The following is a 24,941-nucleotide window of genomic DNA, read 5'->3' as shown; positions in this document are numbered from 1 at the left end:
TAGACTGGGAGAAAGGTTTCAGTCAGAAGGAAGCAGGCTGGCTGTGGGCTGCCTGAATATGTTGAAGTGTTTATGAGAGAAATATAACCTGTGTGGAACCTGAACTGAGCATGTTTGTGAAAGGACACTCAGTCAGGGAAAGAGAGGCCAGCTGTGTGCTGCCTGAACAGGTTTAATATTTCTGTGAATGAGAGTCAGAGAAAGAGAGGCTAGCTGTGTGCTGCCTGAGGAGTTTAAGCATTTCTGTGAGAGAAATATTGAGTTAGAGAAAGAGGCTAACTGTGTTTGAAGCCTTAGAAGAGATCTGTGTGAATGAGAGTAAATGAAGTACCTTTAAGAACTAAGAACTACTTTTATGAAACCAACACGCTTCTTGAAAAATAAACATTTATTTTGTTTTGTTATATCCCAGAGTAGCTGTCATTGTTATATCCCATTCCTATCCTCAGGGCCACATAGAACCACGAAGGAGCCTGACGCTTAGGAACGTTACCAAAGGAAAAAATTAAATAAACTATCTTGGAATAAAGTATTCCTGGTGGCAGCAGACTACCCAGAGGGTTAAGGGATAGATTAAAAGAAAAATCTACCCTAAAGAAAGTAAAGGTCATAACACTGGGTGTTGCACGGCTGCAGGCACCATGGCCAGGACACGCCCCCGCCGTTGGCAAGGGTTCAGCTACCTGGGCCATGTGGGACGACTAGGCATCTCCGGCAGTCTCAGGGGGAGGCGGCTATGGGCCCTTGATTTGCCCAATCAATGACAGGGGCTGCCCTCGCAGCACTGAGGCCCCTCCAGACGGCTTCCCCTCAGACAGGCCCCCAGATGCAGGTGCCGTGATCACAGGGGCATGTGGTTTCCAGCTGCCTGCTCTCTGGTGGGGGGAATGGAAGCGATGACAGGCAGCAGGGATTGCAGCCTGCGCATTGGCTGAGCCATTGCTTACTACCTGTGCATCTATCAAGGGAGCAGTGTGGTCACTGAGGGATGCTGGCGGGATTGTTAGGGGAACAGCAGGGTGGCTCAGCCACTGGCATACCTCTCCTGTGAAAGTACTCAGGGAGAAGACGAGCTGTGCCGCAGTTACACAGGCATGCCAGAGCTGGTGGCATGGCAGGCCTCAGGATTGCGCTGTTACTTGTATCAAACATGATAAAGAACACTTGCATAAAACACTGGTATAAACTCTTTTTTTTTTTTTGGCTCTGAGCTTGGCTAACAAAGCAGATCCTTTGATATCCATCCATCTGGTTTTCTCTTGGCCCACATAAGCAAATCCGTAGCAAGCTAGTTTATTCCTATTTAATACTCTAGTTTAGTATGGCACTAACTCCAATATGAAGTCTGTACTATTGATTCTGTTCTTTCTGAATCATACCACACCTGAAAACTGGCAGAGAATGAGTGATCACTAGATTTAGCAGACCCCATTAAATCTCCATAAAAAGCTATTTCCATCATTACTTTTTTCTTTTGGTTCTTTAGCAAGCTATTGCTCAGCTAGGCTGCTCCCTTTTCCAGGATTTGCAAATGCACAGAAGACAAAGATGAAGGCAAGCCTCATATCAGTAAGTATCCAGTCCAATTTCCCCATTTGGTATATAACTGGTTCTCCTACCTGGAACTCTAGCAGGAAATGTGTCTGGAGAGCCTGCTCCAGCTCCACCCTCATCATCATCTTCTTCAAACTCCAAGTCTTCCTCTTCACCAGGAGCTAAGATCTTCCTTTTTGAAAAAAGTGCACACAAACAGGCTGACTCACACATGCAATTTATCCCCAAGTGATTCAAAAGACCATGCTGAGAATTATTGCTTGATGCCGTATTTGGGACTGTGGAAGCTGCATGCTAGTCCAACAGATGTGGCTGCTTTACACATGCAAGTTTATCACTTGATGCTGAAGTCACTGCACAATGAAAAGGCATGTGAGCACTCACCCTGAGGCTGCAATACTCTGCACTTAAGTACAGCCTAAAGCATCCCTGACAAGTATTCATCCAGCCGCTTCCTGAAAACTGCCAATGAGGGGGAACCCACCACATTCCTAGGCAGCCGATTCCACTACTGAATTACTCTTAACGTGAAGAAGTTTTTCCTAACATCCAGCCAGTACCTTCCCTCCTGTAGTATAAATTCATTGTTTCAAGTCCTATCCTCTGTTGCCAAAAGGAACTGCTCCCTTCCCTCCACTGATAACCTTTTAAATACTTAAAAAGAGAGCAATCATGTCTCCCCTCAATCTCTTCTTTTGCAAACTGAACATTCCCAAGTCCCTCAGTCTTTCTTCATGGGGGTTGGTCTCCAGGCCCCTGATCCATCCTAGTTGATCTCCTCTGCATCCATTCTAGTTTGTCCACATCCTTTTTGAAATGAGGCCTCCAGAACTGTACACAATACTCTAGAGGGGCCTGAACAATGTGATAAATATTGGGACAATGACATCCAGTGATTTGGATGTTATGCCTCTGTTAATATACCTCAAGACTGTGTTTGCCTTTCTTGCTGCTGCATCACACTGACTGCTCTTATTTAGATTCCCATCTACCCATATCCCAAGATCTTGTTCACACACTATTTATTTATGTCATTTATAATCCGCCTTTATTACTGAGACACAAGGCGGATTACAATCCATATTAAGTACATTTCCATACAATATCAAGGACATTTCCTTGATACAATGCTATCCAGAAGTGTATTCCTATTACAGTATGCATGCTTTGTATTTTTGTTACCCAGGTGGAGAACCTGGCACTTATTCATGTTAAATCGCATTTTATTCAAATATGCCGATTTTCTCAGTGTGTTCAGATCTTGTTGAATTCTATCCCCCTGTCTTCATGGGTGTTTGCTGCTCCTTCCAATTTGGTGTCATCTGCAAATTTAATGAGTAATTCCTTCACATCCTCGTCCAGATCATTTATAAAAATATTGAAAAGCACTGGGCCTAGGACCAAGCCCTGTGGCACTCCACTGGATATCTCCAATCAGAAATGATGCTATGGTGTATTACATGGTGTAATATATGGTGTGTTACAAAACAATTACAACAGACAGATCCCCAGCCCCAAGAAATTTACAATCTAAGTTACAGCAATGGCAAAGGTACAACGGTAACCTGGGGCAACATGAACAACTGCAGTTATATGTACTTAAACTTCATTAAAGTCTAGGTTAGTGACTAAGGACTTATATATCAAAGGAAGTATCACTATTAATTAAATAGTTGTCATTTCAGTTTCCGTCTCCATTTGTGCTGCACACCTATTCAATTCTCTACATACATATTCCAAAACTTACAGCTAAAATCTCTAGAATGCTATAGCAAATCAGTTTTTAAGTCATGGACTGGAACAGTGATTGGATGCTGAGAGCCCTGGAATACTGTGGAAACAGTATAATTAGTCCACCAGAATCACAATCAGGAAACTGAACTCATGATGGTTAGAGACTTGTTCTTATTTTAAACAAAGGTTTCCGGAAATAATGGCTGTATTTGTAATTCTACAAGGTTGCTGGCTACTATGAGTTGATTCTTATGTAAAAGTATCGCTGTGGTATGATACCATAAACTATGTGGTGGCATCACACACAGTGTAATGCCTGAAATCAAGCTTCCCCAAACAGTGTGAAAAATCTCTTTGTCACTACAGAATGAGGTATGTGGTTAAGGCTACCAGATATTACAGCCCCTATATGATTGAAATTTCCTTTGTCATAGAGATCAGACAACAATTCTTCACTGGGGGCTGTATTCCAGTGGCTCATGATGCTTAAGCGCTTTTAACATAAATTCTTCAATGTAAATTATTTCTTACCTTGGTGGAACAGGTTGAATATTGAAAGGAAACTCTTTATTGTAAGTGAGAATATTCTTTAGGACTGCAAAGGAAAAGAATGGTAATCAACTACCAAACAGTGTGTAAATGTAATAAAGGTCAGAGAATCTCTGGATCTTCTATTTTAGCATTAAAGCAAATAAGCAAACTTTAAAACTAAACAGAACCGGCAGACATGAGAAAAGCTATCTCTGAATCTGCACCACCACCTTCCTTTAGCTTTCTCAAGGCCTTGAACTTCCCACATCCGCAATTAAGCAGCAACAAAGATCAGTCATCCACTACATAGGGATGTAATAGGCCACAGCTAATAGATCTGGGCTAGGAAAAACAACGTTGAAGTAACCGTGTCTGGAAAAAAAGATTTCCCTCAGAAAGCAGTCTTTGACTTGAAGGCTTAAGCTTGATCTGGGTGACCAACAGTGTATTCTGCATGTTAGCATTTCTATAATCTGAAAGATGCCATGGAGTACGTCTTCTCACCTATCAACTAAGCAGTATTTTGTAGGCCAAAGACATTCCGCCCAAGGAAAAGGGAAAACTTATAGTTGAGAAGACTTCAGGACATTCTGTAAATCAGCAAAATGATGTCCCTGCCTACCACCCCCCTCTCCAGTATGCCCTATTGCCAGAAAAACAGCAGCCATCAAAATACTGGAAATTCATACCAGAGACAATACTCATTTCTATTACAACTAGAATTTTGGACAATAATTCTTCAGAAGCAGCAAACAATTGTTAGTACTCTTGCCATTTAGCCTCACGGAATGAAACCCACTGTGGCAAGATTTTGCTGAACTATTACCACCATGTTGGAAGTTAAAAAGATGAAGATTTTTTTTCAAGATTAGATAAAACAACCAGACCAAGTTCATTGCCCTGTTAATATGAGGGAGAATCTTTAAGGTTGTAGTCATGGCTTATTCCATTACATTTCCCCCCCACCCACCCAACTGACAAAGAGCTCAAGCCAACTTATTATAAATAATGATGATGATGATAGTAAAAGTGTGCTTATATACTGCTCTTCTGGACAAATTAGTGCCCACTGAGTGGTGAACAAAGTTAGTGTTATTATTATCCCCACAATACAGCTGGTGAGCTGGGGCTGAAAGAAGGAATGGCTTACCCAAGGCTACCTGCAGAACTCATGGCAGTAGTGGGAGTTGAACCAGCAGAGTGCTCATTCGTAACCCAGTTACTTAACCACTATGCTACAGCAGCTCCCCAATATATGATTCTTCCCTCCACAATTTATCCTGTGATGTAGGTTGAGCATAGAGAACGGGGCCCCAATGCCATCTGCTCAGCTTCTTAGCAAAGCAGGGATCTGAATCCAGGTCTTCCCACCCTGAAACCAACTACCACGTGTTCATGAAGTACAATCTTCTACAGCCCTGGTTACAGATAACTAATGAAGATGGCCATCCACTTAAAACTCAGTGATAAATTTCTTAAGTTTTCAAATACGCTGAAGTTCAGTTTAACAAGTGTTTGCAAGCTTATTAAGTATGTCATTAAAAAGACTTCGAATTCTTTGCTTCAAAATATATGTCTGCAACTACAACATCCAGACATTGGGAAGTTCAGGGACATCTTTTGAAATGCTGGAGGCTTAATGCTGCTTTCCAGTATCACAGTGAACTGAAACCTGATCAGGCTGGGGAGTGTTTCAGTCAAGCTTTATGCACTAGAGGAAGAGGAGGAGGAAAGGAGGCAGTGACTCGAGTAGAGACAATAAGTGGCTTCCTCCAAGAATCTTGCTGCATCTTTACACAGAAGAGTGACTGATCTAAACACTCTGTATACAGAGCACAGCAAAACTGCTCACTTCCAGCAGACCTTCTCTCTTTCTAAAGTAGTAGATCATACAGAAATGCAGCAGGCAGACTCATCCATGGAAGATCACAGCAACACTGCTTCAACTTCAATAATTCCCATGAGCATTAATCTCTCTTTAATCGCATTTTAAAATGGTGGCAAATACTGGTAGGAAGGCTGTTAAAGCAGTGGTGCTATTGCAGGTGTGTTTCTAAAGCAGAATACTTACTTGGTTCTAGTTTCTTCAGGTCCTCTAGCTTAAATTCTTCTTGGGACGGTGTAGACTAAGAGCAAAATAGTTTTAGTGGTTTTTTATTTATTATTTTATTACATTTGTATTCCCCTCTCCCTGAAAACCAGGCTCAGAGCGTATCACAATGAACTCATAAAACAGGCAGCAAAATAATTAAAACACTTCAGCGCAAACACTGCGGCATTTTTATTGCACAGTTCCTTTATGTATAAAACCCCATGGGAGTGGCAAGCTGCTAGATGTTCAGCAGACCAGGGGGGATAATATCCCCCCCAGGAGGAGGCCAATTAGGAGAGGGGAATGCTCACCTCAACCACAATATGCCAGGTGGAACATCTCTGTCTTGCAGGCCCAGCGGAAAGTTAATAAATCCTGCTGGGTCCTGAAGAGGCCCTGGCCCTGGTTGAAGCGCAATGAACCTCCCTGGGGCCAGGGACCACCAGCAGATGCTGATCTGCCAAACAAAGGGCTCTCTGGGGAACATATGGTGAGAGGCGGTCCTATAGGTATGCTGGTCCCAGTTTGCTAAGGGGTTTAAAGGTCAATACTGAAACCTTGAACCTAATCCAGAATTCCACTGGGAGCCAGTGCAGCTGGCACAGAACCAGTTTTATATGTGACCAGAACGGGGTCCCTGTCGGAACGCACACTGGACCAGCTGTAACTTCCAGAGTAGAGACAATGGCAGCCCAGCATAGAGCAAGTTGCAGCAGTAATGGAGGTGACCATTGCGTGGATCAGTGCAGTGAGGTCAGGGGCTGAGAGGTAGTGAACAAGCTGCTTGATCCAGTGAAAATGGAAAAACGTAGATTGGGCAACTGGGTCTCTATTGACAGGGAGGCATCCAAGGCCGCATCCAGACTCCTTACCACTCGCACTGGTGCGAGCGGCACCCCATCAAGGGCTGGAAGCCGGATCTCAGAACTGTTCTTTTCTCCTTCCTTTCATTTCTAAAACTAGAATACAATATAACACACACATTTCAAAAATACTGTCCTTTTATCCAGTCACATTTATTAAGACTCATGAAGACATACAATCAAATGGAAGAAACTGAACTACAGTACCTGCAAAGCTGCACTCCTTAGTTCCAAGCATGTTGCAATCTTAGCTAAGATCTTCTGTAAAAGAAAAGCAGGAAATTAGTCTGATGTGCTATTAGAATAAGTTTTACATTTGAACAACGATAACTTTTTCCAACATGTGCAATCCAACCTGGTATGGGAAAGATGCAAAAGACAGCAGACTCTGCATGCTACCAATGGAAGCAGAAGAAAGCTGGGATATTGTTCTATGTCCAAGACATGCTTCCCATATTATCACTGAATGCATGCATGTAGACATGTACATCTGGTGACACAAGCACAACTGTGCAATGCTTTTGTCTGTAAGCAGAATGACTATTGGTTTCCAGACCAAGCTGTAACTCTCTCTCTCTCTCTCTCTCACACACACACACACACACACACACACACACACACACAATCCTTCATACATGCCTGAAATTACAATACAATCAGCATCCCTAATACAGTGGAATGTAAACAAGAGGGCAAAGATGCTTATCTCTTCTCCACCCACATCCCTTCCCACCCCCCACAAGCCTGTGCCAGAGACAGCCTGCTTTCCTTTCCTGAATTAACAGCTATGCTTAGAGCAGTATTTCCTCTCCCTAAAAGAAGAGCACTACAGCTGCTTGAACTTGCTAGCTGCCCTTTTGTTGTGGAGCAGAAAACTTTGAAATGTGTTAAAAGGCACTTGAGAGTTAAAGAATGATAATGTAGTCAGAACAAATTTGCTAAGGAAAGATTTAAAATCTCAAGGAATGTTTTTTAAAAAAATTAAAAGGATCTACTAAATTGTGGCAAGATACCAGCAGGCCCTATTCATGAAGTATTTCTCAGGAACCACACCCAACCCAAAAGTAGAAAGAGAACAAAACACACACAAAACACTGCTGCTAAATAGAGCTAGTGTTTTTTCCAACTGTTGCTTTCTCAACATGAAGCTTCATTTTACAGCTTTGAACAGAATATTTCATTAATAGCACTGAACTTGTAATAAACTCCAAAACAGAACTCTTTGTCCCTAGTTTAGGGTAACTAGATCTTACAGAAAGAGACAGCTACTAGATACACTATCCATGCGGTCTCATGTGTTAATGGCTAGTGACTGCACTAATGGAAATTCCGCACTGCATGCCATGCAGAAGTATGCAGCCCAAGTGAAATGTTGCTACACTATTATGTACTGAGAAAGTAATGACAATTGACTTTATCTTCTATTGCATATATTATTTGAACGTATTTACCATTTTCACTAGTGGGCTCAATATAGTTCATTGCACTTTCTTTCTACCTGCATGTCACACCCTTCTATACCTCATAACTTCATAAGTTCAAGCATAATAGAAAAAACACTGTATTTACCAGGAGCCAGGGTCTTAAAGTGGTCACAGCCTCAGTGTGGGAAATTTAAAAAAAAAAACGGTTCAGCCTCAATGATTTACCAACAGACCATGATATGTCTCAGCTCACTCCACACTTATAACTACAATTTTGCAGGCAAAGCAGCAAGAGACACAGCTAAAGAGTTCTTTTTAGATTAATTCCACATACAACTCCATTCTATTTAAGCAATTTTTGTGCCATCCCTTATAGCTCATGGACACACAGCCATACTTTGCCCTGGAATTTCAGGTCACTGGATTTCTTGTCCACCTACTGCTTTGAGGATTCCCTGCTTTAGCTTCAACCCTTTCTTCTCAGAACATCAGGATCTCGGTACTTTCCTTTAGCTCTTTTTTTTCTTGAACAGCAGAAGCATATGCAGCACAACCACAGATATTCTTATTTGCTATTCTTACTTACTATTCTTATTTGCTATTACAATTAAAGCAGTTATTACAATTAAAGTAGTTTAAAATACAACTTTTCAAAGAAAACTTGCTGACATTTACAATAAATCCTTGAGGTATATTAATTACAGCACATATGCACATAAGATAAACAGTGACAGCTATCACTACTTTTTTTAACTTATTTTTTTCTAACAATAAAAAACAACAGTTTAAACAACCAACAAAACCATAACAATATATAGTAACTATATATCCACTGGGGTGAATTTAAACTGATGGAATCTAAATACAATAAACTCTGCAGAATAAACTTAAGCAAACATTTCTACTACGAACTTGTGTTTTACTTCTGGTAACGATATGTTTGAGACTCTGCACCCTGTCAAGGTACAGAAATCTTCCTTCTGCCCCCCCCCCCGCCCCCGGTCAGTCCACACACACTGGCAGCATCAGAGTCAAGCTAGGCAACGGATTTACTATAATTTCCTCCCAAGATCAGAACCAAAAATACCTTGGACTGGCATCTTATCCACTTCATTTAATTCAAGCTTTAGGTCTCAATGGACAATGTTCCAATCAACTGACCATTCACATACCTACCACTTCATATTGCCATTGAGATCCCCTGTTTGTGGGCTGAGCTATGAAACTAAACCCTCTGGAGCATCTTAACTGAGAACAGGTAATATATGAGCCTCCTACCTGCTACTGCTATTTTCTGGGGCTTCTCAATAGAAACACTTTGGTTAGGTAAACAAAGTCAACTTGGAGATTCCAATTGATGCAGAATGCTGCAGTTTGATTATCATAATGAGCTAGGTGGAGCATGCATATTACTCTCACTCTGCAGTCACTCCACTGGATACCCATCAGTTACCAGACCCAATTTAAAGTTGTGGCTATCACATACAAAGCCCTTCAGGGCCTTGGTCCCTTTTATCTATGATACCAACTCTCTTCCTATGCTCCACCACTGCACCTGTGCTCATCTGAACAAGGCCTTCTGCAGATACTACCTTTCACATAGGCAAAATTAACAGCAGCCTGCACACATGTATTTTCTATTGTGGAATTGCCTAACTAAAGAGATAAGGAAAACTCCCACTTTCTCACTTTCTGAAAGCTATGCAAAACCAAATTATTCAAGAGGACTTTAACTCAGATAGGAGGACTGAACTGTAAGGAAATGGTTTCAAAGAGATGCATTGGTAAAGGGATAGGGACTATAGACTACTACTACTATGTACGGTCTGTTGTTGTATGATCCTACTGGGAATTTCTGCATTGTTAATATGTTAGGCTTAGAATCGTTTATGCTCTGTTTCTGAATTGTTCCACCTCGGTATTAAATTCTGCTTGTTTTCAAATCTCGGCAAATTTGGACTTGTATACCCTATTGCAGTGATGGCGAACCTATGGCACGCGTGCCACAGCTGGCACACAGAGCCCTCTCTGTGGGCATGTGAGCTAAGTCGCCGGATCGCTAGGTCCAGGGCTCATTTGGAGGGGGAACGCGCTGGAATGGCGTTCCGGTAGCTCTGAAGAGAGATCACATGGGTTTTGGCCCTGCCCACGTGATTCCTTTTCCTCAACGCTGCCTCCCTGCTGCCCGTCTCTTTAGCAGCAAGAAGCGGAGGCAGCATAAAGGAGAGTAAGCTGCTATGATTTAACTTGCTTTACTTTCATTCGAGACTCCTGAGTGAGTGCGTGAGAGAGAAAGACTGACTGACTGCAAGCTGGGCTGCTGGTGTAAAGAAGGGCAAACTGCTTTGATTTAACTTGCTTTACTTTCATTCGTGACTCCTGAGTGAGTGAGAGAGAGACACTGACTGACTGACTGCAAGCTGGGCTGCTGGTGTAAAGAAGGGCAAACTGCTTTGATTTAACTTGCTTTACTTTCATTCGAGACTCCTGAGTGAGTGAGAGACACTGACTGACTGACTGCAAGCCGGGCTGCTGGTGTAAAGAAGGGCAAACTGCTTTGATTTCACTTGCTTTATTTTCATTTGTGGCTCCTGAGAGAGAGAGAGAGAGAGAGAGAGAGAGAGAGAGAGAGAGAGAGAGAGAGAGAGAGAGAGAGTTTGTAAGCCAGGATGCTAGTGTAAAGAAGGGCAAACTGCTTTGATTTAACTTGCTTTACTTTCATTCGTGACTCCTGAGTGAGTGAGTGAGTGACAGACACTGACTAACTGAAAGCCAGACTGCTGGTGTAATGAAGGGCAAATCGCTTTGATTTCACTTGTTTTATTTTCATTCGTGGCTCCTAAGGGAGGGAGGGAGGGGGAGAGGGGGGCTGCTGGTGTAAAGGAGGGCAAGCTGCTTTGATTTCACTTGCTTTATTTTCATTCATAGCTCCTGAGTGAGTGAGTGAGTGAGTGAGTGAGTGAGTGAATGAGAGAGAGAGAGAGAGAGAGAGAGAGAGAGAGAGAGAGAGAGAGAGAGAGAGAGGTTGATTAGTTTGGACAACTGTCTGAGTTGTTTTTTTCTTAACTAAAACCTCAGTATTCAGGTTTAATTGCAGTATTGCCACTTTGAAATAAATAAGTTGGTTTTGTCATGTTCAGAATACTTTCAGGTATGATAGTGCTTAAGAGACACCATTTTAATCCTTTCAGTATTATAAGTGCTTTCTTCACAGGTGCCAGGATGTTCCCAGGCAGCTATCTCCCAGAGGAGGAATGTTATGGCTACCGCTGTTCCAGCCTCGAAGGACTTTCGCTTTCCGAGCTTCAAAGGGATTGTTATGAGAACTATGGGGGGAGGTTGGGCCTGCTGGGATCTGTTACTTTGTACCTCATGCTTTGCCTGTCATTGGTAACAATTCACATGTACCATCCTGAATATTGTATTCAGGCTCGTGGACTATAATGCATTCTTTCTTCAGTAAACTTTTGAAAACAACGGGCTTTTGTCTGATTGCAGAAGGTAGTCTGGAGTAAGGACATTATCTAGCCACAGTTCTGACATTTTGTTACCAATCACCCTCTCCAATGCCTAAGCCGGATCAGACGGACTCCAAACCAGTCCCAGTCAGGGACCCTTTGTTTGATCCGTATGCCTCCCCCGGCTCTCAAGGATTGGAACTTCAAAGACCCGTACCAAGTGGCAACGGCTCCTCGGTGACTACGCTCTGCACCCTCGCTCCCAGCAGTGCAGATACCCGGCCTAGAGCTACAGCCGAACCACTGTTTTCCGTACCCACCCCGACGCAGTGGGGCGCGAGACCAAGAGAGACGAGGGAACGAAGGGCTAGTACGGTGTTCACGCAATCACAGATGGACAGTCGGCGAAGTTTAGAGTCGATACCCGAGCATGCCAGCAGCCAACCGTGGCTCTACTGGAATAGGACAACCGAGCAAACGGAGTGGGAAACGTCCCGCCGCGGTATCCTAAGCTGGGATTATTCAGAAATTACCCCGTGGACGGGGCAACCGGATGTAAATGAGCACCATTGGATGCAGCTTCAAAGCAGAACTGTTGCAATTGACTCTGGTATTTCAGCGGTCACTGGTTTGGCGAAAGGGATCTTAGCTGCAAGATCACAAGAAGAACAAGGCATGGAAGAAACCCTGCCTTGGCAACAGACGAAAGCCACGAGACCACATGCCGAATATGTGCCGACCTCACAGGCTACTGGATACACGGAACAGGAGGGGGAAAATCCCGATAGAGTGCAAGTTTTGGAGACGAGACTAGCAAGCATGGAAGAAAGTTTAGCCCACGCCGTCCACCTGCTGTCTGTACTTGTGGTAGGGGACGGTGGCCGAGAACCGCCAGCTGGTCTACCAGACATCAGTCAAAGTTTGTCTACCTTGCAAAGCCTGGTGCCCCGTCCCGAGGGCCCAATCCAACCGTGGCCGCAACAGCCAGATGAACCTGAAGATCCTGAGCCCGATACCGGGGAAGGACTCTGTCCAGAAGACCCCTGCCCGAAAGATCCTTGTCCAGAAGACCCCTGCCCTGAAGACCCGGTCGTACCAGATGACAACGGAGCCGGAGGAGGAGGTGGAGAACCGGAACGTCCTGCGGAGCCCGCTTCCCCTGTAGTACCACCTCCCTCGACCCAAGAGAGTGAGCCACCAGTCCTACCGAGAGGGGACTCGCCGCGAATTATCCCGGGGACGAGCGAAACGGGAAGAGGCACCACTCCCCGGCCACACCAAATGCCGGGGCCGAGAGGGCCAGTCCCAGGAGGAACTCCAGTACCTCTTCAGCCTATTTCTCCTCACCCATCCCCGTTACGACCGGCACCCCAAGGACCGGTTCCCGCTCCTCTGTTACCAGTGCCCAGATTGCCGGCGCCCCGTGGCACTCCGCCAGCCCAGCCAGCACCTTTCCGGCCAGCGCCGCTACAACCCGTACCTAGAGGGCCTTCCCAGCCGATCCCAGGGGGGCCTCCTCCAAGGCAACCTTTGTTGCTACACCCGCCAACACCGCGACAACCTCCGTTACAACTTGCCCCGCTTGATGTTTACCCGATGCCAGCACCAGCTCCCAGACAAGAACTTCCCATGGGCTGGGTGAAGTTGGAAGCTACCTTTGATGGAGACCCATCCAAGTTGGGATTCTTCCTAGTGCAAGCGGTGCAATTCTTTAATCAATGGGGACATCTTTTCGGAAGCGAGGCCAGTCAGATCGAACACCTGGGATCGAGACTCCAAGGCAAAGCTGCAGACTGGTATGTAGGAGTTTATGATATAGGTGCCCCTGAATTAAATACTCTTCAAGGGCTTGTGGACGCACTCCGAGCCCAATATGAAGACCCTCTAGAGGAAACTAGAGCCCGGACTGAATTGCAGTCTATTAAGCAAGGCAGTATGTCGGCTAGAGACTATGTTACGAAATTCCGACAACTGGCCGCTAAATGCCCAAGGTGTGAAGAATCGACCAAAATAATTTTGTTCAAGCAGGGCTTGAATCCCAAGCTGTTGGACAGAGCCCTTATGCAAGATAATCCTCCCACTCTACTAGGATGGATTCAATTAACTTGTGAAGTTGAAAACTGCATGCTAGAAGTCCGGTTAGTGGAACAACAGCAACATACGGGACAAAGGCGCTCCTCAGTTCTGGTCAGAGGAGGCAGAGGTGCTGGATATGCTACTCGTGGAGCGAGAGATGCTAGATGGCAACAAGGGTTGTGCCTGCAGTGTGGCCAAAGTGGTCATTTTGCGGCGCAATGTCCGTACCGGCCTGTGCAAAGATCTCCGCTCCAACTAAGACGTCCAGCCCCCACAGCCTACCCGGCACCATCGCGCCCAACACCAGCTCCTAGAACAGCGAGAGGCAGAGGAGCTCCTCGGAGAAACCCTCCCAAAAGAGGGTTAGAGCTAGAAGAAGTTATGGAATATGATCCAACAGCTCTAACCGGGGAGGAGAATCCAGAGAGTCCCACCTCGGGAAACGAAATGGATCTGTCGTAAAAGGACCCAAAAGGCAGATCAAATCTCAGTCAGTTCCTATTTCGAACAGACCCCAAGGGTCCATACTCTTCATACCGGTAACCTTAGTGAACCCAGACAGGAAAATGCACATCCGTGTGCAAGCTCTGATAGACTCGGGCTGCTCTAGAGACATTATTGCACCAGCCCTAGTAAATGGATTAGTACTTCCTGTTAAAGAATTGGAAACGCCTGTCATTTTTGAGCAGATGGATGGCACTAACATGAATCCAGTCACTACGGAAACCACTCTGGTCATAACCGGCATGGGACAACATTGGGAAGTAAGATCATTCGTTATTAGTGCCACTGCCAAATACCCCTTGATCCTGGGAAGCCGATGGTTATGCGATCACAACCCCTACATCAACTGGGCAGAGGGAAGCATCACATTCACCCATGATGCTTGCAAAAGTCATCGTTGGAATCAAAATTGGGGTCACAATCCTACCATCACTGAGCCTGCTCTCCTCACCCAGGAAGAAATCAACCAAATACCCAAGCAATACAGAGCTTACACCCAAGCCTTCACAGAGGAAGAAGCTAATACTTTACCTCCTCATAGGAGGACGGACTGTGCCGTGGAAATTTTACCGGGCGCCTCGCTGCCCAAGGGCCGCCTATATCCCATGAGCCCTAACGAAAGGGAAGAACTCCGCAAGTTCATTGACATCAATCTTCAAAGAGGATTTATTCGACCGGCTAACAGCCCACATGCTGCGCCAGTGCTCTTCGTCAAAAAGAAGGATGGGGGCTTAAGACTGTGCACGGATTTTCGGGGACTTAACGCTGTCTCTTCCAGCAACGCTTATCCCATCCCACTCATCAGAGATCTACTCAATGTCGTGGCTCAAGGTAAGATCTTTACGAAATTGAATTTGAAAAATGCTTACTTCCATGTTCGTATCAGAGCAGGGGACGAATGGAAAACCGCTTTTAACACGCCCCTCGGCCAGTATGAATATTTAGTTATGCCATTTGGCCTGGCTGGGGCCCCCTCGGTTTTCATGTCCATGATCAATGAAGTACTGCATGAATTCTTATACAAGGGCGTTGTGGTGTACCTAGATGATGTTTTAATCTATTCGGAAACAGAAGAGGAACACATAGAACTTGTAAAAAAGGTCTTGACCACTCTAATGTGTAAAAAACTGCCCATCAAGCTATCTAAATGTGGTGGTTGTTGGGGGTTTTCCGGGCTGTATTGCCGTGGTCTTGGCATTGTAGTTCCTGACGTTTCGCCAGCAGCTGTGGCTGGCATCTTCAGAGGTGTAGCACCTCTGAAGATGCCAGCCACAGCTGCTGGCGAAACGTCAGGAACTACAATGCCAAGACCACGGCAATACAGCCCGGAAAACCCCCAACAACCATCGTTCTCCGGCCGTGAAAGCCTTCGACAATATATCTAAATGTGAGTTCCACAAAACAGAACTCACTTATTTAGGCTACTGCATCTCCAAAGATGGCTTGAAAATGGACCCGGGCAAAGTACAAGCAGTACAAAATTGGCAAACCCCCGCTACCCGCAAAGAACTATAATCCTTTTTGGACTTTGCCAACTTCTATAGAGAATTCATTGCGAACTTTGCTCAAATTACACTCCCTCTAACCGAACTGTTAAAAACCAAAGACAAGGGGGACCAAGCCAAAAAACCGAGTGCCAAATTGCCTTGGACACCAGAATGCCAAGCAGCATTCGGCCACCTCAAAACGCAGTTTGTTTCCGAACCCGTTCTGCAACACCCCGATGAAAATCGCCCCTTTGTGGTGCAGGTTGACGCCAGCGACACCGCAATTGGAGGTGTACTATTGCAACGGGGGGAGGACGGAAAGCTCAAGCCCTGTGCCTTCCTTTCCCGAAAGTTTTCTGAAGCAGAAAGAAATTGGAATGTTTGGGAAAAGGAGGCTTTTGCTGTAAAAGCAGCTCTCACTTCCTGGAGACATTGGTTAGAAGGAGCCCGCCATCCTTTCGAGGTTTGGACGGACCATAAGAATTTAGAGGCCCTACGCAGCCCCCGAAGACTAAATGCCAAGCAACTGCGGTGGGCGGAGTACTTTTCTAAATTCAATTTCACGTTAAACTTTCTACCGGGCAAGACTAACTTCCTGGCCGATGCTCTATCACGCATGCCCCAGCACAAAAGCAAAAGGGAGGAGACAGTAGACACCGTCTTTTCGCCTATGCAATTAGGGGGTGTGGTAACCACACGCAGTCGCACAGCCCAATCCCCTCAACCCGATCAGGGGTGGAGACAAAAACTGAAGGCTGAAGTGGAAAAGGAGGGGGGGAACGTGCCCAAAGACAAACTGCAACAATCCGAATAAGGGGAATGGCTTTGGGGAGACCGCTTCTATGTACCCAAAAGTTTAAGAAAGGAAGTTTTACAACGCTGTCACGACGCCCCTACAGCAGGACACTATGGGTACTTAAAAACACTTCATTTAGTACAACATCAATTTTGGTGGCCAGGCATGCGCAAAGACATTTCCCAATATGTAGCGTCCTGCCCCGTTTGCCTCAGTGCCAAATCCCGAAAAGGCAAACCCCCAGGACTATTGCAACCTTTAGAAACGCCAAGCAGACCGTGGGAAGTAATATCTATGGACTTTATTACTGATTTACCCCCCTCCAAGGGGCACAACTGTATTTTGGTCGTAGTGGATTTATTCTCCAAGCAAGTTCATTTTATACCTTGCACCACTATACCTTCCGCTCGAAAACTAGCTGATATCTTTATAAAGCACATTGTAAAAATACATTCTTTTCTGTCAAAGGTGATTTCGGATCGCGGCGGACAATTCATTGCCAACTTCTGGCGGGAGCTTTTACAAATGCTGGGTATTGAACAAGGTTTAAGTTCAAGCCATCATCCTCAAACCGACGGACAATCAGAAAAAACTAATCAAATATTAGAACAATTCCTCCGCTGTTATATTAACTTCCAGCAAGACAACTGGGTCGATTTGCTCCCCATGGCAGAATTCTCCTACAATAACAGTGTGCACGCATCCACCGGGGAGACTCCTTTCAAAGTAGTTTATGGCTTCCATTTCAAACCCTTCCCATTTGATGCGCTTCCTCCTCCTACTACAGCATCCCAAGACATCACAGAATGGTGGGGGGAAGCGGCTCACCAATGGACTCAAATTAGAAAACACCTCGACAAAGCCAAACAGGACTCTGGGTTTGATGAGTGGGTGAACTCTGTGCATGTACATGCTCCTAGGCTAGTCAGGGCATTCCATAAGCGCTATCCCCATAAACCTGGGGGGGGGAGCATCTTAGAGGGGGCAGAATGTCATGTTCAGAATACTTTCAGGTATGATAGTGCTTAAGAGACTCCATTTTAATCCTTTCAGTATTATAAGTGCTTTCTTCACAGGTGCCAGGATGTTCCCAGGCAGCTATCTCCCAGAGGAGGAATGTTATGGCTACCGCTGTTCCAGCCTCGAAGGACTTTCGCTTTCCGAGCTTCAAAGGGATTGTTATGAGAACTATGGGGGGAGGTTGGGCCTGCTGGGATCTGTTACTTTGTACCTCATGCTTTGCCTGTCATTGGTAACAATTCACATGTACCATCCTGAATATTGTATTCAGGCTCATGGACTATAATGCATTCTTTCTTCAGTAAACTTTTGAAAACAACGGGCTTTTGTTTGATTGCAGAAGGTAGTCTGGAGTAAGGACATTATCTAGCCACAGTTCTGACAGGTTTTGTGTTGCAGTTTGGGCACTCGGGCTCACAAAGGTTCGCCATAACTGCCCTACTGCATTGTTCATGGAACATTCTTACTGTTGATTGCATTGACTTACACTGTGTAATCAGCCTTGAGTCTCAGTGTGAAAAGTGGACTATAAATAAAGAAAACATATAGGCAGTGCCTGATAAAATCTCAAAAGCTGCGTGTATGGGTGAGGGGAGTACAGTAGTTATTCCTTCTGTTAATATGCAATAGATGGGCAGCCCAATCCCTGGGGGGGTGGGGGGTGGAAAGCACTCAGGGAGAGGACTAAGGCTTACACGGGCATAACTTGCACTTATGCAGGTGTAAACCCCCTCCAGTTGAGGCGTGCTACCGCTGATGGGCCGCCACTACTGGTCACACTTGATGGCCAGATGGAGGTGTAAGTGCAGCACAAGTTCCTGCACTGGTGCTGGAGGGGGCGGGCCGGGGGACAGACCATGAGTTAGTCGGCTTCCAAAGCTACCCCAGGCCTGGGAACACCCCCTGCAGCAGCAGAAAGTTACACCACGAAAAAAGGCAGTGTAGCCCACAGATGCCCATTAAATGGGAAAACTGGGGGCCCCTCCCAGCGCCCAGCCCCACCCATGCAGCCCGACGGAGCACAGAATGGCAACTACCATGGAGACCAATCCGTGTTGACCCCTGTGGCAACCGGAGGCTCTGCCCAGCAGCCCCCTGCTGTAGAGACTTAAAGTGCAAAGGAGAGTGGGTGCTCACGGTGGTGGGCCACAAGTGCACTGGGGGGGGGACTTAGCAGAAAATAGGGAGTACTTTGCATTCACTCAAGGGAAGAAGAGCAAAGTCCAGAATGTCTGATTAACAACAACCACCCTAGTCCTCTTGCAGGTTATCCGACTCGAGAGTCCCAGCATGGGAAGGGGCGAGGCAGCACTGAGAAGTAAGAAGGAGCTGAGGTGGCGGCTACCCCAGCTTGCTGATTTGTGCCAGCTGCCCCCCTCACCTGAACCCTCCCAAACGCCAGCTTCTGCAAGTGAGGCTCGCTGGTGTGGGAGGGGAGCTGCAGCATCTGCCTGCCATGAAGGCAGTTGCCCAGAAAACTGCTCTTGACACAGCTATTTGGGGGGGGGGGCATCAGCTACTCATTTGGGTGCTCTGTTCACATTCCCTCAGCCAGGGCCTCTCTCAGCAGAGTAGGAAGTGCAGCCGCAGGTCAGGCTGACTGGGTGTTCATAACTCCCCGTTGACGGAGGGTGCTCAGCCCCTTGACTTTCTCCCTCACAGGATAAGACCATCTTGATGCAGAGCGTTTTGTCACCAGAGGGCCATGCATCATCTGGTTGCGGGCTGCACCTGTGTCATTGGAGCTGCCGCCGCTGCCGCCACTCCCAACCATGGACACCATCCCAAAACGTTACAGACTGGGCTTGGCCTTGGACGAGGCTGGGTCCCTTGCCACATATGTGACCAAGGAGAATAGATATTCCAGCCCCCAGTGATCTTCCATGAGTGCCATTCAGGTCCAGCCCAGGGAGCAGTTCCCCAAGGCAGCTCACATCTCAACTTTGTCCTGCGAAGGCAGGACAAGGAATGGATTTTGCAGCTCTGACTGCTGTGCAAACTGCCTTTGCTCCCTTTCCAGCTGAGGGACATTGGCAAGAAACATATCCAGACAACCTCTTCACCTTTTCTAGTTCAATAAAATATGTGTTGAAAAACAACAAATTGCCAGATTGTTTGCCTGTAGATGACAGTAGCCCCCCTGCCCCCAACTCCCCACAGGGATGTCTTCTCACACATCCTGGCAAATGATTCCTGGCTCAGGGCTGGATGAGGTGGGCTCTACTGCCAGAAGGAGCAGGTGTCCAGTGGCGCCTTGGGGCCCCGTCCAGTTTCCCTGCCCCCTTCTCCCCTCAATGTAACTTCAGGCAGTGGGGTGGGAATTGTAGTGCAGCCCATATATGTCTGGCATGGCGGGGGGGGGGGCACTGAGGACTCACATACTCTGACAGAGCCGCTAGCATCAGATAAACCAGGCTGCATGTGGGGGAAGGGGGGTTGTTGCTGGGAAGTGGGGGATGTGGAGCAACGTCTTGGGATCTCTGGGGCTCCTCCTCTGGAAGGATGGACCATCCTCCTTTTCACTGTTTGCGGAGGCAGGGATGGACTTAGGAAATCTGGCACCGGGGGTGGTGGTGGTGGACGATGCCCCCCCCCCCGGAGCAGTTTCTCTGGTCCTGCAAGCTGTCAGTCCACTCTGGGCGGGGTCACCCCAGGACCGGAGCATCTTTGTGATGCAGTGATCAAGTCCGTGGGCATCTGTCGCTCCCATCGCCTCCAATGGGCCTTCTGGCCTTTTGAATGGTTTCCAGTAGACATTCCTGTCACTCATTGAAGAACCTGCCCCCCCCCACCCTCACTTGCCTGTCTGGGACCTGGGGGCTGATCCCAAGTGCTGCAGTCTGCAAATGCAACCCTTGCTGGGTCCTGTCACCTTTTGGTGCTCACTTTTCAGGGAGGGGATGCATCTTCCTTGGGGCAGTGGTGAGAGTTGTGGAGTTTGCAAGCAAGCGGTGTTTCCTCCGCCAGCCTGCCTCTTGTTGGGAACGGGGCTGGATGTGCAGGTGGGCAAGCACCTTGTCTGCACTATCAGTGTCCTACCTCCTGGGGCGGGGCTCCTCTCAGGGCAAGTGCCTCTGTTGGGAGTGCAGCAAGCCCGATCATGGGGGTCTCTCCCTGTGGGGCAGGGGTGTGGCAGCTGGGGACGGGAAACATGGCTCAGGACTAGCAGTATCTTCCCCTGCCACTCACAGCGTTGTCAACTGCTGCTGCCCTGCAATTGGTTGATCCTGAAGGTGTTGCCTGGGCACTGAGGGTGCATTCACTCATGAATACGCCTTTCTGGGGTTAGCTGGCTGGCCCAACACTCCTGCAAAAGTCCTTAGGTAGCAGATGAGTGGCACTGCATTTATATTGACGCGTGGCCACAGGCGCGAGACGGGGCCTTAGGATATCACTCTAATTTCCTTGCACATCTGCCTGCCCTTTCTTTGTCTTCTGTTCCAGCAATCATGTACTTCCATATTGTTCTCTTTCCCTAGTCCTTACCAAAATATTCTAAACCAGGATCAGGAATGAGACAGGAATATGCAAATGTATTGATTTACATATTTGCTGGGCTCACTGTTCTCAAACTAGAGTCCGCACAGATTTCCCATACCAGTCCCCTATCTCTGCAGTAGGAAGTTGCCAATGTTAAAAGATACTATTTTTTTCTACTTGCGTTGCCCAGTAGTCATTCCTCACCACAAAGCAGCTGTTTTCAGTCAGTGTACTTTTAGCTTCTTTTGCCTCAGATAAAGGAGGTATTTCTGGTGCCCGCACACTATGCACTCATATGCAGAAATGCAAGTTTAACAACATGATTGCCACCATGCTGCAGTACCCTAATCTCTATTCCCTCTTTCAGGTGCAGTATAGCTTAGTTTTTCCATCCTGAAGGCAGGGGAGTCTGTTGAAAAAAGCAGCAGCATGGCCCAAGATTGCTAGGCAACAGAAGAGATGAGGATTGTTGAAGAAATTGTTATAGGGAGAACTGATGAAGCAAAAACTGTATGTTGTGAAAGTTTACCCTCTAAAGTTTTTGGCATTCATGCTGAAGGACAAGAAACTCCATGCAAAGGACACAGAAGAGCCCTACCACACTATCATGTACCAACAAGTTAGTCAAGACATACATTAATTTATCATACAGAAACATTTCAAATCCAGTTTACAAGCTACTCTAACTGAAAGTTCTTTTCCTAACATAGTCAAATGTCATTAAGTGACATGATGCTTAATAACAATGTTAAATGACAAAGTAACAGCTGGTAAGTAACAGATAAAGAAGTTTGAAGTATTTGACAAGAAAACAAATGTATTATTTATTAAGTTAATTATACTTTGCCTTTCTCACTGAGACACAAGACAGATTACACACAGTAAGTCAATACAATCAACAGAATGGGACATCCAATAAGGAATGTAACAGGATTAGGACTGCCAAAATCTGAAACCAAGTAGAGATCTGAAACAAAGCATAGCACCTAATGTAAGAGGACTGGTATAATACAATAAAAGCAACAGGGAAAGTATTAATACCATGCATTTTGCTTTTATTGAAGTTGTAAGCCAATTTCTCTCAGTAATAAAATGAAGTCTCTCTTAAATCAACAACTTAATCCAACATGTTCACTGCCACACAATACTTACAAACTGCTGCCAAACAAACTAATGATATTTTTTCTTTCTGCATTATACTAAGCTTCCAGGGTAGGGCTCAGATTCCATGCAACATGGATAAAATTTCCAGTGGCTGCAAGGATAGTCAATCACTGCTTTTAAAGACAAAGATCACAGGCAGCAGTGTAGGTCTATTATATTAAAAAGTCTACTAGAGCATTGGAATCTTATTACAACTAGTCCAAATGTCCAAGTAAACAAGCTTTGGAGTTCCTCAGAGTTTGAGGGAACACAAAAACTTAACTATTCTGTTACACCTCAACAAGTCCTAATAAAAGGATGCTGTACTTATTTCTAAAGACTATTCTACCAAAAATGAACACATATCACATACCTTTTGATCTTCTGTGAATTCTGAATTGTTGGGTTGAGTCTGGGCCTCTTTCTGTAGATGTCTTGCCAAACTGAAGGAGGCAGGGAGAGAGAGAGAGGACTTTAATGGTTTGTGGAGTTTTGGATAGTACAAGATAATATAGAACTCATGAATTTAATCCAGTGGAAAAATTCTGCTGACAGAAGGGAATGTGATTTCTGTCGAGTTCCCCCATATTGTTCCTGAGGTCTCCTACCCCTTAGGAGCAGAATTTTGGTCTGCAGCAAGTCAGTCAGTCAAGCAATATATTTTATATTATTGGCATATATAAAATATAAAATTTTAAATACAGAGACTCTATACAAAATGAGATTAAAATACAGATAGGAGCAGGGCAACAGTGCAGCAAAACCAGTACAGAATATTACTTGTCAGGGCGTATGGCACTGTAGCAGCAAGTCAAGGAAGTCCTGCTACACGGACTGAAGTCCTTTCTATCGGTGGAGATTTTCTGCAGGATCCAAGTATATGAGTTAGGAAATATTTAGACTGATGCCTGGCTACTTCATACACACAGTAAATTTCTACCGTAAAGGGAATAACAAATAAACAGGGCTAGGTATATTTAAAAAAACCCTGACAGGAAAATATAAAACCATGTATTAAAGAGATTCTACATTTACAAGCATTTCCACCCAGAAATAGTTTAGATTTGCATTAGATGTCTCAACGATCTACTGGAAGGAACTGCATTAGTTTACTCCTTAATGGTGTCCTGCAAAGAGGTTACTGTTCAAGCATTAAGGCAACCCTTTTTCTGTCCAAGTTCTCTTAAGTTAAAAGATAAAAGAACTAGCACAGTAGTAGCACCTGCATCTGAGACTGCCTCAGCAAGAAATGTGTGTGATCAAAACAGAGGTGGTCAGGGCACCAAAAGACTTGCAAAGCAATATCTCTGGCCATATTGTCCCCATTTAGTTGTGGATCATAATCTTTATTTTGATTTGTCAGAATGAAGAGCTTGAAGTAGCTACATAACTACAAAAGCACCTTCTAAAGCAGGGATCCCCAACCTTCTTGAGCATATGACCCATTTGGAATTTTGACACAAGATGGTTGGCACAACCACAAAATGCTACCACAAAAAGTGGAGCCAACCACTAAATGTCAGGGAGTGAATTCATGCATAACTCTAATAGTAACTCCTCAACATTTCAAACAGAAGCTCTGTTTAACGGAAGGCCTTTTAAAATGAACATGTTGCTTAAAACATACTTTCTTGCATACACACAGACTTACCTTCAATCACAGTGAAGATCCTTGTGCTGTGGTAACAGCTGCTGCTGAAGCAACTTTAAAAATCTGCACAGCCAATCAGATCTCTAATGGCCAATAAGAATTCTTCCTGGGCAAAAAAACTCCAACCACTTTCTAAAAACACTTGAGCACCTGGAGAGGTGTCAGCAGGCACCATGGTGCCTATAGACACCATGTTGGGGACCCCTTTTCTAAGGAGAAAGAAACGTTGCAGACTGTCCTAGAAACTGCAGTAATATTATTTAACTTATGAGATAATGCTGACCATAGGTGACTTCATCCAAGATTACTTCCACGCTGCTTCCAGTGCTGTACACAGGCCATGAGATACACTGGATACCTGGGTGTGTCTGGGCTCACAACCTTGAAGAACTAAAAACTCCAGCCCACTTCTCCATATGGACTGAGCATAGCAGCTGAGGTGCTACTGCTAACAGAAACAGCTTAGGTTCTGAGCTCCAGAAAAGCCACTTATTGCCCTTGCATACAATAAAATAAGAGACAAGAAAGGAACAGACAAAGGAGAAGATCCTAGAAGTTTGGGAAAATATGCAGTTCAGGATGAAAAATCTTGTCGGGAATCTCAGATGTATGAACAAATAGGAATGTTTTTATATTAAATGTACTGTATACAGCCTGTTTCTGGTGGATAGCCATGTTGGTGTGCAGTAGAACAGCAGGATTTCAGCCTAGCAGCCCTTTTAAAAAAATAATTTTTAAAAATTATTTTGTTACTGCAAAATAAATTAAAAAGCAAACAGGAAAAAAATAGTGCTGGCCACAAAAACACTACTGGCAAATCTATTCATTAGTATCTATAAAAGGTTTCCAAATATCTAAAAATAAGTCCATACGCAATGAGCATCTATATGTGATACATTCAAATGTTGCTTATAAAGTCCTTAATCAGGTGAATTACAGGAAGTGGGCTTTCCAGTATTGCAGTATAAGTCTTTTAGCAACTGTGAGGGCATGGTGGGTCCATTTCCATTGACCATCAGTTAGATCCCAAGTGACAGGCAAATAGTTTAAAAATACATTAACATCCTCAAAAATAAATGAGTTTGTCGAAGGTTTTCACGGCCGGAGAACGATGGTTGTTGTGGGTTT

General features: G+C 45.3%; 1 protein-coding gene across 3 annotated transcripts in view; it reads right to left on the bottom strand.

Moving 5' to 3' along the window:
* Positions 1–24,941, bottom strand: part of AIDA (axin interactor, dorsalization associated) — a 36,954-nt gene that overhangs the window by 9,305 nt on the left and 2,708 nt on the right. For 2 of the 3 annotated variants that reach the window (XM_054980011.1, XM_054980020.1), the window contains exons 2-6: positions 22,536–22,605; positions 6,982–7,035; positions 5,891–5,945; positions 3,820–3,883; positions 1,620–1,726 (exon numbers count right to left, since the gene is read on the bottom strand). In XM_054980011.1, the coding sequence (XP_054835986.1) occupies positions 1,620–1,726; positions 3,820–3,883; positions 5,891–5,945; positions 6,982–7,035; positions 22,536–22,605 (350 nt within the window). Of the gene's footprint in view, positions 1–1,619; positions 1,727–3,819; positions 3,884–5,890; positions 5,946–6,981; positions 7,036–22,535; positions 22,606–22,942; positions 23,000–24,941 lie in introns of those variants that run through there. The other variant, XM_054980029.1, reaches the window with a different exon arrangement.

The sequence above is a fragment of the Eublepharis macularius genome, chromosome 1, assembly GCF_028583425.1.
Source record: "Eublepharis macularius isolate TG4126 chromosome 1, MPM_Emac_v1.0, whole genome shotgun sequence".
Lineage (NCBI taxonomy): Eukaryota > Metazoa > Chordata > Lepidosauria > Squamata > Eublepharidae > Eublepharis > Eublepharis macularius.
The sequence above is the reverse complement of the archived record's forward strand: the minus strand, read 5'-3'. Positions and strand labels throughout refer to the sequence as shown.